General features: G+C 46.8%; 1 protein-coding gene across 7 annotated transcripts in view; it reads left to right on the forward strand.

Annotated features, from left to right (window-relative positions):
* Positions 1 to 20,792, forward strand: part of LOC110537090 (tetratricopeptide repeat protein 28) — a 102,477-nt gene that overhangs the window by 59,122 nt on the left and 22,563 nt on the right. For all 7 annotated transcript variants that reach the window (XM_036937076.2, XM_036937079.2, XM_036937077.2 and 4 more), the window contains 13 exons: positions 1,506 to 1,653; positions 3,155 to 3,318; positions 3,446 to 3,554; positions 3,957 to 4,087; positions 5,241 to 5,462; positions 7,106 to 7,294; positions 7,432 to 7,528; positions 17,210 to 17,406; positions 17,558 to 17,711; positions 18,904 to 19,075; positions 19,218 to 19,386; positions 19,519 to 19,679; positions 19,798 to 20,286. In XM_036937076.2, coding sequence (XP_036792971.2) covers positions 1,506 to 1,653; positions 3,155 to 3,318; positions 3,446 to 3,554; positions 3,957 to 4,087; positions 5,241 to 5,462; positions 7,106 to 7,294; positions 7,432 to 7,528; positions 17,210 to 17,406; positions 17,558 to 17,711; positions 18,904 to 19,075; positions 19,218 to 19,386; positions 19,519 to 19,679; positions 19,798 to 20,286 — 2,402 coding nt within the window. The remainder of the gene's footprint in view (positions 1 to 1,505; positions 1,654 to 3,154; positions 3,319 to 3,445; positions 3,555 to 3,956; positions 4,088 to 5,240; positions 5,463 to 7,105; positions 7,295 to 7,431; positions 7,529 to 17,209; positions 17,407 to 17,557; positions 17,712 to 18,903; positions 19,076 to 19,217; positions 19,387 to 19,518; positions 19,680 to 19,797; positions 20,287 to 20,792) is intronic.

Raw genomic sequence — 20,792 nt, forward strand, 5'->3', positions numbered from 1 at the left:
TCCTTCTCCCTCTCTCCCCCTCTCCTTCTCTCTCTCCTTCACCCTCTCATTCTCTTCTCTCCTTCTCCCTCTCTCCCCCTTCTCCTTCTCCCTCTCCTTCTCTTCTATTCCTTCTCCTTCTCCCTCTCTCCCCCCTCTCCTTCTCCCTCTCCTTCTCTTCTCTCCTTCTCCCTCTCCTTCTCCCTCTCTCCCCCCTCTCCTTCTCCCCTCCTTCTCTTCTCTCCTTCTCCTCTCCTTCTCCCTCTCGCCCCCCTCTCCTTCTCCTCCCTCTCTCTCCCCCTCTCCTTCTCCTCTCCTTCTCCCTCTCTCTCCCCCTCTCCTTCTCCCTCTCCTCTCTCCCCCCTTTCCCTCTCCTTCTCTTCTCTCCTTCTCCCTCTCCTTCTCCCTCTCTCCCCCTCTCCTTCCCCCTCTCCTTCTCTCTCTCCTTCTCCCTCTCCTCTCTCTCCTTCTCTCTCTCCTTCTCCCTCTCATTCTCTCTTTTTCTTCTCTCTCTCCTCTCTCTCTCCTTCCCCCCCTCTCCTTCTCCCTCTCCTTCTCCCCCTCTCCCCCCTCTCCTTCTCCCTCTCTCTCCCTCTCTCCCTCTCCTTCTCCCTCTCTCTCCCCCTCTCCTTCCCTCTCCTTCTCCCTCTCTCTCCCCCCTCTCCTCTCCCTCTCCTTCTCTCTCTCCTTCTCCCTCTCCTTCTCTTCTCTCCCTCTCCTTCTCCCTCTCTCCCCCTCTCCTTCTCCCTCTCCTTCTCTCTCTCCTTCTCCCTCTCATTCTCTTCTCTCCTTCTCCCTCTCTCCCCCTCTCCTTCTCCTCTCCTTCTCTTCTCTCCGTCTCCCTCTCCTTCTCTCTCTCTCCCCCTCTCCTTCTCCCTCTCCTTCTCTTCTCTCCTTCTCCATCTCCTTCTCCCTCTCGCCCAACTCTCCTTCTCCCTCCCTCTCTCTCCCCCTCTTCTTCTCCCTCTCCTTCTCCCTCTCTCTCCCCTCTCCTTCTCCCTCTCCTTCTCTCCCCCCTTTCCCTCTCCTTCTCTTCTCTCCTTCTCCCTCTCCTTCTCCCTCTCTCCCCCTCTCCTCCCCCTCTCCTTCTCCCTCTCCTTCTCTCTCTCCTTCTCCCTCTCCTTCTCTCTCCTTCTCTCTCTCCTTCTCCCTCTCTCCCCCCTCTCCTTCTCCCTCTCTCTCCCCCTCTCTCTTCCCCCTCTCTCTCCTTCTCCCTCTCCTTCTCTCTCCTTCTCTCTCTCCTTCTCCCTCTCTCCCCCCTCTCCTTCTCCCTCTCTCTCCCCCTCTCTCTTCCCCCTCTCCTTCTCTTCTCTCCTTCTCCCTCTCCTTCTCCCTTTCTCTCCCCCATCTCCTTCCCCCTCTCCTTCTCCCTCTCCTTCTCGCTCCCCCTCTCCCTCTCTCTCCCCCCTCTCCTTCCCCCTCTCCTTCTCTCTCTCCTCCCTCTCCTCCCTCTCTCCCCCTTTCCTTCTTCCTCTCTCTCCCCCTCTCCTTCTCCCTCTCTCCCCCTCTCCTTCTCCCTCTATCAGGCGTACTTCCGTCAGGGCGTGGCCCTGCAGTACCTTGGTCGCCATGCCGACGCCCTGGCAGCATTTGCCTCTGGTCTGGCGCAGGACCCCAAGAGTCTCCAACTATTGGTGGGCATGGTCGAGGCTGCCATGAAGTCCCCACTACGAGGTGGGCTGTGTGTTTTACTTGTGCTCAGGGTCATAACGCAGTATCTGTACTACTTAAGCTGAAGCTGCATCTTGTGACATCATCCACGCTGAATCAGACGGCTTCACTTGTCTCAATGAAAATACAGAAACGCAAAGCGTGGCTGTTTAGGAACCTTTCCTAGAACCTAGAACCTTTCCTAGATAAACCAAATAAGTTGGAGAAGGTTCCATCAGTCTGAGTCATCATTCCCTAATTTGACATCATCCCTTATTTTACCCACAATCCATCATTTCTTTATATACCCACAACCCCGGGGATAAGATGTGGGCGTGTCAAAGCCCCAGGGAGAGGAGACAGAGCGATGGCAGAAAGAAAAGAGAGATGGAGGTAGATGAGGGTGTGAGAATTATCGTTTTTGTTCTCACAAAAGAGGAGTCAGTAAAAGAAGAAAGGCAGGAGAAAGAGAGACGGAAGATAATGAGGAAGAGAGAATAGCGAGAGAGTAATGGAAGATAATGAGGAAGAGAGAATAGCGAGAGAGTGATGGAAGATAATGAGGAAGAGAGAATAGCGAGAGAGTAATGGAAGATAATGAGGATGAGAGAATAGCGAGAGTGATGGAAGATAATGAGGAAGAGAGAATAGCGAGAGAGTAATGGAAGATAATGAGGAAGAGAGAATAGCGAGAGAGTAATGGAAGATAATGAGGAAGAGAGAATAGCGAGAGAGTGATGGAAGATAATGAGGAAGAGAGAATAGCGAGAGAGTAATGGAAGATAATGAGGAAGAGAGAATAGCGAGAGAGTAATGGAAGATAATGAGGAAGAGAGAATAGCGAGAGAGTAATGGAAGATGATGAGGAAGAGAGAATAGCGAGAGAGTGATGGAAGATAATGAGGAAGAGAGAATAGCGAGAGAGTATTGGAAGATAATGAGGAAGAGAGAATAGCGAGAGAGTGATGGAAGATAATGAGGAAGAGAGAATAGCGAGAGAGTATTGGAAGATAATGAGGAAGAGAGAATAGCGAGAGAGTGATGGAAGATAATGAGGTAGAGAGAATAGCGAGAGAGTAATGGAAGATAATGAGGAAGAGAGAATAGCGAGAGAGTATTGGAAGATAATGAGGAAGAGAGAATAGCGAGAGAGTAATGGAAGATAATGAGGAAGAGAGAATAGCGAGAGAGTATTGGAAGATAATGAGGAAGAGAGAATAGCGAGAGAGTATTGGAAGATAATGAGGAAGAGAGAATAGCGAGAGAGTATTGGAAGATAATGAGGAAGAGAGAATAGCGAGAGAGTAATGTAAGAAATAAAATATATACCTTGAGGCTGTTCATTAGCTCCTCCACTGTGTCTTTCCTCCATATGATTAGTTCCCTCCATAGTTGATCTGGGGTGTCACACACACACACACACACTCACACTATAACTATTACAGTGGTTGTATTTGGTCATTATAAGCTTATTCAATTTTCAGTCAAAGTGTTGTTGTTGACATTCTGTGTGTGTGTCCCATAGACTCTCTAGAACCCACCTACCAGCAGCTGCAGAGGATGAAGCTGGACAAGAGTCCGTTTGTGGTGGTGTGTGTGATTGGTCAGGAGCTGCTGACCGCTGGTTACCATGGAGCCTCGGTTGTGGTTCTGGAGGCAGGGCTAAAGATCGGCACATGCTCTCTGAAGGCAAGGCTGTGTGTGTGTGTGTGTGTGTGTGTGTGTGTGTGTGTGTGTGTGTGTGTGTGTGTGTGTGTGTGTGTGTGTGTGTGTGTGTGTGTGTGATGATCATTGAGTTTCTTCCCTCTTTCTGAAGCTCCGAGGTTCAGTGTTCTCTGCTCTCAGCTCAGCCTACTGGTCTCTAGGCAACGCAGAGAAGAGCACAGGATACATGCAGCAAGACCTGGAGGTCGCCAAGACTCTAGGTACACATATACCAGCCCTCACACACACACACACCAGCCCTCACACACACACACACACCAGTCCTCACACACACACACACCAGCCCTCACACACACACACACCAGCCCTCACACACACACACACACCAGCCCGCACACACACACGCACTATTGGACGCGTACAGATGCATACACTAGGTATTGGTGGAGAGAGAGAGAGATGCCGCTGTACGTGTGATTTAAGACTGCGATAACACACTGAGTGGAAGACAAGGCATTTTCTTTGGTAGCTAACACGAGTCATCAGGTCTCAAGCAAGATTACTACTCATCATGTGAGTTTAGTTCACTGAACCACCTCCACTACGATTCACACCATCTTAAAAAGCCTTATGACCACACCCACCTCATCATGTCTTCCCAGGTGACCAATCAGGCGAGTGCCGGGCTCACGGGAACCTAGGGTCCGCCTACTTCTCCAAGGGCAACTACAGGGAGGCTTTAACCAATCACAGACATCAGCTGGTCCTCGCCATGAAACTCAAGGACAGAGAGGTACCTAGTGGTGTGTGTGTGATTGTTCCATTGTATACTTCTACTCTTTCCCCTTCTTTTATTCAGGAGCCATTGTTCTCAGTCAGAGCAATGTGACAATGTAACAGTGTCTGCCCTTGAGCCACACCACCCACTCACTGTTTCTGACTGGAATACAGTGAGAATCAAGTCTCCGTGTTATGGTGAAGGAACGTGACACCTTGCAGACCTGACTGTGTGTGAATGTCAGCACAGCTCTATGGTTGTACTGTATTCTCCATGTGCTGTGTGTTCTCATGTCATTGTGTATGGCTGGCTGGCTGTCTGGTTGGCTGTCTAGTTGGCTGGCTGGCTGACTGGTTGGCTGGCTGGCTGACTGGCTGTCTGGTTGGCTGGCTGACTGGCTGTCTGGTTGGCTGGCTGACTGACTGGCTGACTGGTTGGCTGGCTGGCTGTCTGGTTGGCTGGCTGACTGGTTGGCTGGCTGGCTGACTGGTTTGTTGGCTGGCTGGCTGATTGGTTGGTTGGCTGGTTGGCTGGCTGACTGGTTGGCTGGCTGGCTGTCTGGTTGGCTGTCTGATTGGCTGGTTGTCTGGTTGGTTGGCTGTCTGGTTGGCTGTCTGTCTGTCTGGTTGGCTGTCTGTCTGGTTGGCTGGTTGGCTGTCTGGTTGGCTGACTGGTTGGCTGGCTGGTTGGCTGGTTGTCTGGTTGGTTGGCTGTCTGGTTGGCTGTCTGTGGTTGGCTGTCTGTCTGGTTGTCTGGTTGGCTGACTGGTTTGCTGGCTGGTTTTTGAATATGGACTGTTTGTTTAATATTGTACGAAACATGCCTTTCAGTATGTTAACCTTGTTTATGCGTGTTAAGAGCTTTAGAGCCGAGGACATTGAGGTGTGAGTGAGAGAGGTTTACTGCATCTCCTCTCTCCAGTCAACACCACAGGTCCATAGCCTGAGGCAGTTTAAACACACATATCCATATTACTCTTCACCTCCTCATCTCGCCCACTGGCTTTCCTTTTGTTTAGATTGTGTGTCTTTCTAAAATGCGTCATGTGGCCGTCTTAATGTGGGGTGATAGTAGCCTCAATGTCAGAGAGGCAGGCCAGTCACAAGAGGGTAGTCAGTTCAAATCCCAGGGCTGACAGGAAGTCTTACAAGAGTTTGTGTGTCTCTAGGCTGCGTCCAGTGCACTGAGCAGCCTTGGCCATGTGTACACAGCGATAGCGGACTACCCTAATGCTTTGGCCAGCCATAAACAGTGTGTGCTGTTGGCACAGCAGACGCAATGCCCGCTGTCAGAGGCTCGCCAGCTGGGCAACATGGGAGCTGTCTACACCGCACTGGGAGACTTCACCAATGCTGTGCTGTGTCACCAGCAACACCTGGACATAGCTAAGGTATTTAACTAATGAACATACATACATACATACATAAACTCAGCAAAAAAAGAAATATCCCTTTTTCAGGACCCTGTCTTTCAAAGATAATTCGTAAAAATCCAAATAACTTCACAGATCTTCATTGTAAAGGGTTTAAACACTGTTTCCCATGCTTGTTAAATGAACCATAAACAATTAATAAACATGCACCTGTGGAACGGTCGTTAAGACACTAACAGCTTACAGACGGTAGGCAATTAAGGTCACAGTTATGAAAACTTAGGACACTAAAGAGGCCTTTCTACTGACTCTGAAAAACACCAAAAGAAAGATGCCCAGGGTCCCTGCTCATCTGCGCGAACGTGCCTTAGGCATGCTGCAAGGAGGCATGAGGACTGCAGATGTGGTCAGGGCAATAAATTGCAATGTCCGTACTGTGAGACACCCTAAGACGGCGCTATAGGAAGACAGGGCGGACAGCTGATCGTCCTCGCAGTGGCAGACCGCGTGCAACAACACCTGCACAGGATCGGTACATCCAAACATCACACCTGCGGGACAGGTACAGGATGGCAACAACAACTGCCCGAGTTACACCAGGAACGCACAATCCCTCCATCAGTGCTCAGACTGTCTGCAATAGGCTGAGAGAGGCTGGACTGAGGGCTTGTAGGCCTGTTGTAAAGCAGGTCCTCACCAGACATCACCGGCAACAACGTCGCCTATGGGCACAAACCCACCGTCGCAGGACCAGACAGGACTGGCAACAAGTGCTCTTCACTGACGAGTCGTGGTTTTGTCTCACCAGGGGTGATGGTCGGATTTCAGTTTATCATCAAAGGAATGAGTGTTACACCGAGGCCTGTACTCTGGACCGGGATCATTTTGGAGATGGAGGGTCCGTCATGGTCTGGGGCGGTGTCAACGCTGTGCATTACAGGGAAGACATCCTCCTCCCTCATGTGGTACCCTTCCTGCAGGCTCATCCTGACATAACCCTCCAGCATGACAATGGCACCAGCCATACTGCTCGTTCTGTGTGTGATTTCTTGCAAGACAGGAATGTCAGTGTTCTGCCATGGCCAGCGAAGAGCCTGGATCTCAATCCCATTGAGCACGTCTGGGACCTGTTGAATTTGAGGGTGAGGGCTAGGGCCATTCCCCCCAGAAATGTCTGGGAACTTGCAGGTGCCTTGGTGGAAGAGTGGGGTAACATCTCACAACAACTGGAAAATCCATGAGGAGGAGATGCACTGCAGTACTTAATGCAGCTGGTGGCCACACCAGATACTGATTGTTGCATTTGATTTTGACCCCCCCTTTGTTCAGGGACACATTATTATATTTCTGTTAGCCACATGTCTGTGGAACTTGTTCAGTTGTTGAATCTTATGTTCATACAAATATTTACACATGTTAAGTATGCTGAAAATAAACGCAGTTGACAGTGAGAGGAAGTTTACATACACACACGTATGAATGCACCAGGGTTGGGGTCAATTCTATGTCAATTCAGGAAGTGAACTGAATTTCATATATATATATATTTTTTATCTTCCATTTCACCTACTATTTATTCTATCCATCCTATCTATTCTCAGTGTTCTGTGTTAAAAGCACTGAAGTAAATCAATGTTAAAGTGATCTAATGTGATCTGTAGACCCTAGGTAATGGGCGTGAGGAGGCGCGGGCGTACAGTAACCTGGGCAGTGCCCACCACAGCCAGAGAGACTTTGACAAGGCTGTGTCCTACCACACCCTGGTGCTGCAGCTGGCTCAGGAGCTGGAGGACAGGACCATACAGATGAGGGCTTACGCCGGCCTGGGACACGCTGCTCGCTGCATGCAGGTAGTAGACACACACACACACACATGTTCACACACACACACACACGTTAACACACACACACACACACACACACACACACACACACACACACACACACACACACACACACACAGCGTAACTCCCTGTATGTTCTCCAGGACTTGGAGAGGGCAGGCCAGTACCACCAGCAGCAGCTGGACATAGCAGAGGAGCTGCAGGACAGAGCTGCAAAGGGACGCGCTTCGTCCAACCTGGGTAAGACATAATGACAGCGTCCTACACTCTCTCTCTCTCAGATATTTATCTTCTCTGTGTTTCCCCCTTGGGACCAGAAGGTTGTGAATTGGATAGCTGTAACGATCCTCGTCCTCCTCGTCTGAGGAGGAGTAGGAAATATCGGACCAATGCGCAGCGTGGTACGTGTTCATGATGTTTATTTGCCTGAACACTGAAATACAAAATAACAGAGTGAATAAACGAAACGAACGAAACAGTCCCCTGTGGAACAAACACTGACACAGAAAAGACTACCTAAGTATGATTCTCAATCAGAGACAACGAACGACACCTGCCTCTGATTGAGAACCATACCAGGCCAAACACATAACCACAACATAGAAAAAGGAACATAGACTACCCACCCCAACTCACGAACTGACCATACTAAAACAATGACAAAAGAACTAAGGTCAGAACGTGACAATACCATCACAGATAAAAGAGCTGTCCCTCAATGGCCTGACCAGTTCAATGCCACATCGACCAGCAGCATTAAGGAGAGAACAAGAGGCCAGGGCCATAGAATGAAGGACAACAGTACAGGCCTTTTTACAGATGGTCCTGGGCACTATAAACATATGTTCTTTGTTTACAGTTTTTTTCGATTGCTAAACAACAGTGGGCACAACTGGAGTCACATGTGCAAAACTCTAACTACAGTCTGCACTACCAACAGTCACCTGACCTAAACAGTTCACATCACCTGCAAAACTCATTCCAAGCAACACAACTCTTAACACATGGCTCAAAACACGCTCAGTGCAGCCAAACACTATGCACAACCCTCACTGAGATAACACACACTGTCACTCAGAACACACTGAGAGTAAAAACACTAGCATCAAACACCAATACAGAAAATACAAACTTTTCATCTTTACAGTTTGAACAATTTCAGTGACTTCATACAAAGTAATATTTTCTTCAAAGAAAAGAGTGGCATTCTTTCACATGATTTATAATTTTTTTTAGAACATAACAATTCTTTAAGGTAAATGAAAATTAGCAGTTTGCTTCAATAGTATGTAGTAATTTACGGAATTACAGTAATGAGAAAAAAAAGGTAGAAACTAAAAGTACATACTGTAATTCGAACAAATAATTGAGGGGCTAATCCTGCCTCTCTCTAGCATCAGGCCACAGGTTTTCTTCAACATCACATCTAATGTTTTCTCTTGCCATGCACCTGGGGAAGAACCTTCTGGAGTGCCTTATCCATCCCTGGCAGTCCTCTGGACTCGTGTCCTCACATCCGGCACGCATGGCTTCCAAAAGAGACATTTGGTCATGTGGGTGGTGGCCAAACACTTTCCACCTCCAGGCAGAGAAAAACTCCTCTATTGGGTTGAGGAAGGGTGAATATGCAGGATGATACAAAACCATAAATCTGTGATGTGCTGCAAACCGATCTGTGACAGCTGCAGAGTGGTGAAAAGCAACGTTATCGCAAACTATGACAAAAACTTGGGGGTTTCTTACTGGCTCCCCCTGTTCTGCTGGCACTAGCTGAGCATAGAGCAGTTCTAGGAAAGCTATAAGCCTTTCTGTGTTGTATGGGCCAATGAGTGGTGTGTTGAGAAGCAAACCATCATTGGCCATTGCAGCACACATGGTGATACCCCCTTTGGCCTGGAACCTCCACAGTGGCCCTTTGACCTATAACATTCCTTCCGCTGCGCCGTGTTTTGGCAAGGTTAAATCCAGCTTCATCGATAAATACAAATGAATGTGGTCTTTCCAGTGCTTCCACCTCCATTACTCTCTGAAAAACAGTAACTGCACAGTTTTACTGTAGAAATGCTAGTGTTTTTTTTTTACTGTAAATATTTTGTATAGCTGTGTACGTAACCTCAGACATCTTACCTGGACATATTGGTATCTTTGCTCTTTTACCCGTTCACTGTTTCTCTCGAACGGTACAGTGTATAACTGTTTCATTGTAACTTGGTGTTTCTTTAGGACTCGAGCAATAGTTGTTGTGCTGACAGAATTAACATTTTCAAATATATCATTATCAGCCAGCACTCTATCTTGAATCTCCCGCAGTTTTATTGCATTGTTGACAACAACCATGTCAACAATAGCATTTTCCTGCGCATCTGAAAATATTTTACCTCTTCCCCCTGTTGGGGACAGCCTTTGGGTCCTGTTGTAAAAATATATTTTACAGTCAAACTTACTGTAATATATATCTGTGTAAATATTCTATAATTGCAATACAAAATAGATTCCTGTAATGTTTTCATTTACTGTAAGGATGTAACTCTCACCTGTTTGCATGATGGAAAATTCGCATTACTTTCTGAGCTCTACCTATATATACTGTAATATGTGTGTGTGTTCACTAACAAGTCTAAAACAAGACACCTGCTTAGCCTTTCAGCTGAAATTGCAATCAGCAGTGTTTGAAAGGCACAAGGCTGAAATCTATTCCGTTTTGAATGTGTGGTTCACAGTTTTGACAGCAGTGTGTTAGCATTTGAACAAAGTGCTGTAAATCCACAGTGTTGTGCAGGTTGTGGTTAAAGTCATGGGATAAGTGTGTAGAGTTTGGAAAACTGTGTTCAAGCAATGAAAAACGAACTAGAGTTTGGTCCACATGAACTGCTGCTGTGCAGGCTGTAGTTAGAGTTTTGCACATGTGACTCCAGTTGTGTCCACTGTCATTTAGCAATCGAAAAAAACTGTAATATCTACATTCTATGATGCAGCATTGTTTTGTTGAAGTGGTTTGTCCAATTACCCAGAGCTGTGTCCTATCACATGACTCCACTAGCGCCTCTCTGGCCAATCAACACTGATGTTTTATTAACAAGGTTTCGGGTTCTGCGACCATGGCGAAATCTGAGACCAACTGAATCTGACCCCACTGCTGAGTGGACAATAACCTACCTACCTACCTACCTACCTGTGTGTGTGTGTGTGTGTGTGTGTGTGTGTGTGTGTGTGTGTGTGTGTGTGTGTGTGTGTGTGTGTGTGTGTGTGTGTGTGTGTGTGTGTGTGTGTTTTACTCTATGCATGTGCAGGACTGCTGTAGAGATCTATTTTTCTTAGTCTCTCTCTCTCTAAAAAAAAGACATCACATAATTTGACCATGTGTTATTACTGCTTATTTATATAAAATCTTTCAACTAATAAGGAACAGTTTATAAACGACTTAAATAGTTTTAAATCGTTCAAAGCACACCTTCATGATTGCTCCTGAGTGCCGCAGCGGTCTAAGGCACTGCATCTCAGTGCTAGAGGCGTCACTACAGACACCCTGGTTCGATTCCAGGCTGTATCACAATGGGCTGTGATTGGGAGTCCCATAGGGCGGCGCACAATTGGCCCAGCGTCGCGTGGGTTTGGCTGGTGTAGGCCGTAATTGTAAATAAGAATTTGTTCTTAACTGACTTGCCTAATTAAATAAAGATTAAATCCATAAAAATAAAAAAAGTGTTATCAGTTTAAAGTGATAGTTTATGGAATCCATCTGACAGTTCATTAACAGCTCAAGTAGGTCATTGGCTGAAGGAGTCTAGTAGAACTCCTTAGTGGTTTGTGACTGGGCCATTTAAGCTTCATTGCCAACATTACCATGTTAGCAGGCTGAAGCTGGTTGGGGATTTGGTAATGTATGAAGGCTTGCCCAACACCTAGATAACCTCGGACCGTATCAGCACAAAGTATAGACACACACAAACACACTGACTGTTACACACTGACATCCCAGTGTGCAGAATAGGGGTGCAACTCTCCCTATAAGCTTCCAGTGCTGCCTCAGCCAAACAGACTGTTATAGGATCTCTTGTGACATTACTTCTAATCCGTTAACTGCTGGCTATCTCAGAGCTGCTGCTGGGGAATACCAAAGCCTTATCGCCACTAACATGCCCCCTGGCACCGTCAGGTGTGTGTGTGTGTGTGTGTGTGTGTGTGTGCGCGTGCACATGTTCTGGGAGGATGCCTGACCCCGGGGGGGTTAATGTGCACTAGTATTCCTGCAGACTCTGCAGGTTCCTCTGTAATCCTCTTATCTCTGCACCCCTGATGGGGCAGCTCTCCTTTTCCTAATACATACATACATACATACATGAACCCACACACACACACACCTGAAAACGCTTACTTGCGCTACATACACCATCATCATCCACATACCTCTTCAATGATAACATAGTCCTCTATTCCAAGAGTGTCAGTGTTTTAGCTGTTGGTTTTCAGGCAGGCTAGTTCAAGTCAGTCCATAGAGCTCAGTGTGAGGTTCTGTCCTTGGTAGTGGAGAAAACATACACTGTCAGTGGGTTATGGGGTTACATTGGGGTTACATGGGATCACATTTCACGCTTACTGAATCAGGCTCTCACTCTCTCACTCACTCACACACACACACAGACACAGACTAGATAACGTTTAGGACACAACGTTGGCCAACTTTCAGATAGAATTATGTAGAAGCATGGCCAGGTGTTTTGAGTAGGGGATGCTAGCGGGAAACCTGTTTTAGTGTTTTAGTTTCCTACCTTATGCTCACTGAGCGTGGGAATTGCACTCTACAAATGTATTATTCTAATAAAAATCACTCCATGCATCTATCATTGCATTTGCAGACTAACAGTAAGACAGGTCCTGAGTAGTCTAGGTCTAGGAATAGATTTGGTAGGCCTAACAGTAAGATACAGTTCCTAGTGTGATGAGTAGTCTAGGTCTAGGAATAGATTTGGTAGGCCTAACAGTAAGATACAGTTCCTAATGTGATGAGTAGTCTAGGTCTAGGAATAGATTTTGTAGGCCTAACAGTAAGATACAGTTCCTAATGTGATGAGTAGTCTAGGTCTAGGAATAGATTTGGTAGGCCTAACAGTAAGATACAGTTCCTAATGTGATGAGTAGTCTAGGTCTAGGAATAGATTTGGTAGGCCTAACAGTAAGATACAGTTCCTAATGTGATGAGTAGTCTAGGTCTAGGAATAGATTTGGTAGGCCTAACAGTAAGATACAGTTCCTAATGTGATGAGTAGGCTAGGTCTAGGAATAGATTTTGTAGGCCTAACAGTAAGATACAGTTCCTAATGTGATGAGTAGTCTAGGTCTAGGAATAGATTTGGGAGGCCTAACAGTAAGATACAGTTCCTAATGTGATGAGTAGTCTAGGTCTAGGAATAGATTTGGTAGGCCTAACAGTAAGATACAGTTCCTAATGTGATGAGTAGTCTAGGTCTAGGAATAGATTTGGTAGGCCTAATAGTAAGATACGGTTCCTAATGTGATGAGTAGTCTAGGTCTAGGAATAGATTCGGTAGGCCTAACAGTAAGATACAGTTCCTAATGTGATGAGTAGTCTAGGAATATATTTGGTAGGCCTAACAGTAAGATACAGTTCCTAATGTGATGAGTAGTCTAGGTCTAGGAATAGATTCGGTAGGCCTAACAGTAAGATACAGTTCCTAATGTGATGAGTAGTCTAGGTCTAGGAATAGATTTGGTAGGCCTAACAGTAAGATACAGTTCCTAATGTGATGAGTAGTCTAGGTCTAGGAATAGATTCGGGAGGCCTAACAGTAAGATACAGTTCCTAATGTGATGAGTAGTCTAGGTCTAGGAATAGATTTGGTAGGCCTAACAGTAAGATACAGTTCCTAATGTGATGAGTAGTCTAGGTCTAGGAATAGATTTGGTAGGCCTAACAGTAAGATACAGTTCCTAATGTGATGAGTAGTCTAGGAATAGATTTGGTAGGCCTAACAGTAAGATACAGTTCCTAATGTGATGAGTAGTCTAGGAATAGATTTGGTAGGCCTAACAGTAAGATACAGTTCCTAATGTGATGAGTAGTCTAGGTCTAGGAATAGATTTGGTAGGCCTAACAGTAAGATACTGTTCCTAATGTGATGAGTAGTCTAGGAATAGATTTGGTAGGCCTAACAGTAAGATACAGTTCCTAATGTGATGAGTAGGCTAGGTATAGGAATAGATTCGGTAGGCCTAACAGTAAGATACAGTTCCTAATGTGATGAGTAGTCTAGGTCTAGGAATAGATTTGGTAGGCCTAACAGTAAGATACAGTTCCTAATGTGATGAGTAGTCTAGGAATAGATTTGGTAGGCCTAACAGTAAGATACAGTTCCTAATGTGATGAGTAGTCTAGGAATAGATTTGGTAGGCCTAACAGTAAGATACAGTTCCTAATGTGATGAGTAGTCTAGGTCTAGGAATAGATTTGGTAGGCCTAACAGTAAGATACTGTTCCTAATGTGATGAGTAGTCTAGGAATAGATTTGGTAGGCCTAACAGTAAGATACAGTTCCTAATATGATGAGTAGGCTAGGTATAGGAATAGATTCGGTAGGCCTAACAGTAAGATACAGTTCCTAATGTGATGAGTAGTCTAGGTCTAGGAATAGATTTGGTAGGCCTAACAGTAAGATACAGTTCCTAATGTGATGAGTAGTCTAGGTCTAGGAATAGATTCGGGAGGCCTAACAGTAAGATACAGTTCCTAATGTGATGAGTAGTCTAGGAATAGATTCGGGAGGCCTAACAGTAAGATACAGTTCCTAATGTGATGAGTAGTCTAGGAATAGATTCGGGAGGCCTAACAGTAAGATACAGTTCCTAATGTGATGAGTAGTCTAGGTCTAGGAATAGATTTGGTAGGCCTAACAGTAAGATACAGTTCCTAATGTGATGAGTAGTGTAGGTCTAGGAATAGATTCGGGAGGCCTAACAGTAAGATACAGTTCCTAATGTGATGAGTAGTCTAGGTCTAGGAATAGATTTGGTAGGCCTAACAGTAAGATACAGTTCCTAATGTGATGAGTAGTCTAGGTATAGGAATAGATTTGGTAGGCCTAACAGTAGTAAATGTAGTCTCCTTTAATTTTAGCACATGACTGTTTGTTTGTAAAAAATACCATTCTGGACAAAGCGCTGAGATCTGAGATCTGCGCCAGGGGTAAACGTTGCCCTTTTAAAAATGCATTTCATGCAATTCTACATTAGAAAAAAATACTGTGTACCATAAAAATGACTGAAATGAACTGAGATCAATAAAAATGGTACAATCTAGGCCTACAGAAAGAGGGGAGACAGATTGTACAATATGAAGTCCATCTATCCTGGTGGAGGAAATTATAGTCCTTCAAAACTTGACTCACCCTATAGTAGACTCACCCAATAGTAGACTCACCCAATAATAAAGTAAGAGAAGGATGGGATTCTGGGAATATGTGCATTTAACGGCATGGCAGATGCTCTCTGCTGGTCACTCAATATTGGGAAATGATTTTGGTAGCCTAACTACAAACAGATTACAATCTTTTCAACAGTTTGATTTCCAAGCGGTGCTGATTGCCGCTGGAACGCATACAGTTTGACACAGTTGGTGTGCACAAGGCTTAATGCCTCAATCAGACCGACAGTGTGTTTGCATCAATACAGCGTAATAAATTCTACAGTCAAACTTTTTTATTATGTAACCCAAAATGTATACTAGATAGGTGTGCAAACAAAGTTCAACATTCACCTTTTTCTCCTGTATCTGTCATGTCTACACATACAATTTGATGCGTATGTTCCAACGTATGCATCACAGAACACACTGCAACTGCCTCTGCAACACAATGCTGCAAGGCAAACACAGCGTTCCATTGGAAATAAATGGATTTCTGGTGCACCAAAAGAAAATGATGCTGTCAGTCTGATCGAGGTGAAAGCCTAGGCTATGTACTGTGCTTATGATTTAAAACCATCCACAGCTATTTGAAAAGATATTCATGACATTTCTATCTGCAACGTAACGTTTGTGTACTGAACATGTCCCAGTTCAGTCCCCTGCCCTGAACACCCACACGTCCAGGCTCATGTCACTCAGTGAAGAAGTTGACATCATCACCTGCAGCTTCATCTGTGTTATGGGCGCTACCGCATCCAAAATACCACACAAGGCACGTTGTTTTACAAATTGTTGTTGTGCTTCTCTCAGGTTTATTCGTTTGTCGTTAGCTAGACAGCTCATTAATAAAATGCCCAATGTGTTTTTGGCGTGCACTGTCCCAGACTGCTCACTCTTGAGCTGAGTTGAGGTCATTAGCTATTTAACTTGTTGTTGTCCTTAGCACCTAGCTAGCTCATTGAAAACATTCTAAAACATGAAATAGTCCAATGATCATAAACTTACATTACTTGTCAGTGTGTTACAGGGGTCTACTTAGCAAACTTAACTCTGTGATTAGGGTTGTAGGGCATAATTAGGGGAGCGTTGTGTGTAAGCTATTTCATGTGTGAGTCAGGTACGTTTTAATATGTATCCTCTTATAGACGATCTCTCCCTTTTTAACACACTTGTACAGCACACAACACTGGCTCTTTCTCAGTTCCATCACATTTTCTCTCCAGTTGTCCTGAGAGGATGACAGCCTGTCTCCTCCCCCTGGAGGATGATGACCTGTCATGTCCCATCTGCTGTGAGAACTTTACAGACTACCTTACAGTCAACCTCCACTGCAGCCACAGCTTCTGCAGAATCTGCCTGGAGGACACCTGCGAGACAGGCTCCAACACCCTAAACACACTCCAAGGGCCTACACACTTAGCCTCTACTGCCTTGAGTTTGCATGTGTGGAGTGTGTGCCTGAGCATGCAGGCCACAGTTTCTTTGGAGAAGGCTGCTACCCAATGGAGGGAGGAGCACAGGACTCCACTGAAGGCCCTACAGGATAAAATGTCTGTCTTCGACAAGACCAAATACACCGGGGAGAAAATGGTGTATCGCATCGGGGTGCAGGCCCAGCAAACCGAGACAAGGATAGAAGAGGATTTTGAGTGTTTGCAAATTCTGTAATTGTATTTTGCTAATTTTGAACCTTTTAATTTCTTTCACAAGTCTGTTGAGCTGCAGATCAGAATCTACTCTGTTAAAAGAGAATGGCTGCAGTGCCATTGATTAGTCCAACATTGATAGATCATTCAAGCTTTCAATGTCAAATGTTCCTGGCAGGAAATTCTTTTGAATAAAGATTTTGGGATAAGTAACCAACCATTGATATATTATTGACAGACATGTTTTTGTACATTAGAAAGGCATTGAAAATGTTATGGTACCCTTCCTTATACAACCTGCTAAGCACTTTGCCTCTTGTTACATCAGGGCTGTGTTCAGGATGAAATAAAGTTTCTCCACTCAGAATGCCAAGCTAGCTTAGCCCATCTCATGCTCCATTCCATTTTCAACTGACCCTCTAGCCTCCAAACACACACACACACACACACATACTGGATCAGACGGAGAGACATCAGGGCCCTGTATTAATGATCCATCTGCTGTCTCGACACCCCCTACCTCTCTCTCTCTCTTCCATATGTCTCTCCTCCACCTTTGCTCCCTCTTTCAATCCTCCCTCCCTTGTCCTGTTTGATGCAGATACTCTAGCTCTGATACCCCCTCCACACACACACACACTCGGACATGGGTGTATTCAGGGATGTGAAACGCTTTGAACGTTGCAGATAGAAATGAACCAACATGATTCACTGTTAGACGTTCTGTCCTCCTGAACGTGCTCAGCGTCTGTGTCAGACGGTTGGCTGTGATCCTAATTGGTCATCCTCATGTCTGGTCTCTAATCTCTGCTTAGCCGTCACTCACTTTCGCCCCACTGTGCCTCTCTCTCTCAGGTATAATCCATCAGATGAAGGGGGAGTACGATGCAGCGTTGAAGCTCCACAATGCCCACCTGTGTTTGGTCCAGGAGCTGGGGGACTATGCTGCTCAGGGCAGGGCCTATGGGAACATGGGCAATGCCTTCAACGCTCTGGGGATGTACGACCAGGCTGTGCGCTACCACCGGCAGGAGCTGCACATATCACTAGAGGTGAGGATATACACGTGAACACACATACACATGAACGAACACACACACAGAGAGCTCTGGGGATGTACGACCAGACTGTACGCTATCATAGGTGTCAGATATCACCGAAGGCAGACACACACCTGGTATTGACCTTTCTTTCCTCTCCCAGGTGAATGACCGGCCCTCCCAGGCCTCTACCCATGGTAACCTGGCTGTAGCCTATCAGGCTCTGGGCGCTCACGACCGGGCTCTCCAGCACTACCTGCACCACCTGACCATCGCACGCGAACTACGAGACACACAGAGCACGGCCAGGGCACTAGGTAACAGACAGACAGGTCACGACCAGGGCACTAGGTAACAGACAGACAGGTCACGACCAGGGCACTAGGTAACAGACAGACAGACAAAGCACGACCAGGGCACTAGGTAACAGACAGACAGAGCACGACCAGGGCACTAGGTAACAGACAGCCAGAGCACGACCAGGGCACTAGGTAACAGACAGACAGAGCACGACCAGGGCACTAGGTAACAGACAGACAGAGCACGACCAGGGCACTAGGTAACAGACAGACAGAGCATGACCAGGGCACTAGGTAACAGACAGACAGAGCACGAACAGGGCAGTAGGTAACAGACAGCCAGAGCACGACCAGGGCACTAGGTAACAGACAGACAGAGCACGACCAGGGCACTAGGTAACAGACAGACAGAGCACGACCAGGGCACTAGGTAACACAGACAGACAGAGCATGACCAGGGCACTAGGTAACAGACAGACAGAGCACGACCAGGGCACTAGGTAAGAGACAGACAGAGCATGACCAGGGCACTAGGTAACACAGACAGACAGAGCAAGACCAGGGCACTAGGTAACAGACAGACAGAGCACGACCAGGGCACTAGGTAACAGACAGACAGAGCACGACCAGGGCACTAGGTAACAGACAGACAGAGCACGACCAGGGCACTAGGTAACAGACAGACAGACAGAGCATGACCAGGGCACTAGGTAACAGACAGACAGGTCACGACCAGGGCACTAGGTAACAGACAGACAGAGCACAACCAGGGCACTAGGTAACAGACAGACAGAGCACGACCAGGGCACTAGGTAACAGACAGACAGAGCACGACCAGGGCACTAGGTAACAGACAGACAGACAGAGCATGACCAGGGCACTAGGTAACAGACAGACAGGTCACGACCAGGACACTAGGTAACAGACAGACAGAGCACGACCAGGGCACTAGGTAACAGACAGACAGAGCACGACCAGGGCACTAGGTAACAGACAGACAGGTCTCGACCAGGGCACTAGGTAACAGACAGACAGGTCACGACCAGGGCACTAGGTAACAGACAGACAGAGCTCGACCAGGGCACTAGGTAACACAGACAGAGCACGACCAGTGCACTAGGTAACACAGACAGGGGGTCAAACCAACAAATGAAGAATTGAAATATACTTTATTGATTCCTAAAGGTAAAGTGTGTGTGTGTGTGTGTAGGTAACCTGGGTAACTTCCACTGCTGTAGAGGGGAGTATGTCCAGGCGGTTCCCTACTACCAGCAGTACCTGACCCTGTCACCCCAGCTACAGGACCTGGAGGAAGAGGGCAAGGTCTGCCACAACCTGGCCTACACACACTACTGCCTGGGACAGTACAGAGAGGCCGTCAGGTAGCAGACACACTCCATCCATCTGTATGTATAATAATAGCTCTTAAAGATTGTCCTGACCTCTCCAACTAAATACAGAAAGTTGTCAACGTTGAAAAGGAAATGAGGAAGGAAACACACCTTTTCTTCTTTCTCCTAACAGGTATTATGAACAGGACCTGGCCCTGGCTAAAGACCTGGGGGATAAGTTGTCCCAGGCTAAAGCCTACTGTAACCTGGGTCTGGCCTACAAAGCCCTGGGGGAATACAACAGGGCTGAGGACTGTCAGAGATACCTGCTGTCCCTGGCTCAGGCTCTCAACAACACACAGGTGCAGATAGTAACTAGCACAACTGGTATTGGTGGAATGGGTCGTTAGGGGGTCAGCATGTGTGTTGGAGGGGACTTGGCAGGGGTGGTGAGATTCTACATTAAAACAATGTGTATGTGCGTGTGTGTCCAGGCTGTGTTCCGTGCCCTGGGGAACCTGGGGGATGTGTGTGTGTGTCGGGTTGACGTGGCCGGGGCGGTGAGGTTCTACCAGCAGCAGCTCACCCTGGCTCAGGAGGTCAAAGGCCACAAAATGGAGGCTGACGCATACTCAGCGCTAGGCTCCGCCCACAGGTAGACTCCTAATCCAGTTAGGATTTAAATCTGTATTTTATTTACAAACTTCCCGTATGTTTTCAGATAATATTGACTGAGAAGTAATAGTGGTTTTCTCCCTTCTTCCCTCCCCCAGACTCCTCCGTCAGTACGACCTGGCCCTGTCCTTCCACCAGCAGGAGCTGTCTGCCCGCACCGCTCTAGACGACCAACAGGGGCAGTGTGGTGCTCTGGGCCGCCTGGCAGCCGTCCACATGGCCCTGACGGACTACGCCACAGCCTTCCAGTGCTACCAGGCCCAGCTCACCCTGGCACAGGGCCTCAGAGACGCCCGCGTGGAGGCACAGGTCCAGGGCAACATGGGCATTGCCAAGATGAACATGGGCGTCCTGGAGGAGGCCATTGGGTATTTTGAGCAGCAGTTGGCCATGCTGGAGCAGCTGAGTGGGGCTGAGTGTGTGCTGGATAGAGGCAGGGCCTACGGGAACCTAGCAGACTGTTATGACTCTCTGGGAGACTTTGAGGAAGCTATAAAGTACAGTGAGATGTTTCTAACCGTGGCTCAGAGTCTCAACCATGTTCAGGACCAGGAGAGAGCCTACAGGGGACTGGGCAACGCACACAGGTAAGGGCTGAGACACTCTCTCTGTCTGTCTCTTTATCTCTCTGTCTGTCTCTTTATCTCTCTGTATGTCTCGTTAGATCTGTCTCTCTTTTACCCCCCCTCCCCCTCTCTCAATATTTTCCTCTTTCTTTCTCGCTCACCCTCCTCTGTCTTTATATCTCTCTCTCTCACCCTCCTCTGTCTTTATATCTCTCTCTCTCTCACCCTCCTCTGTCTTTATATCTCTCTCTCACCCTCCTCTGTCTTTATATCTCTCTCTCACCCTCCTCTGTCTTTATATCTCTCTCTCTCTCACCCTCCTCTGTCTTTATATCTCTCTCTCTCACCCTCCTCTGTCTTTATATCTCTCTCTCTCTCACCCTCCTCTGTCTTTATATCTCTCTCTCTCACCCTCCTCTGTCTTTATATCTCTCTCTCTCACCCTCCTCTGTCTTTATATCTCTCTCTCTCTCACCCTCCTCTGTCTTTATATCTCTCTCTCTCACCCTCCTCTGTCTTTATATCTC

The sequence above is a fragment of the Oncorhynchus mykiss genome, chromosome 12 (assembly GCF_057628025.1).
Source record: "Oncorhynchus mykiss isolate SJ-2025 chromosome 12, ASM5762802v1, whole genome shotgun sequence".
Lineage (NCBI taxonomy): Eukaryota > Metazoa > Chordata > Actinopteri > Salmoniformes > Salmonidae > Oncorhynchus > Oncorhynchus mykiss.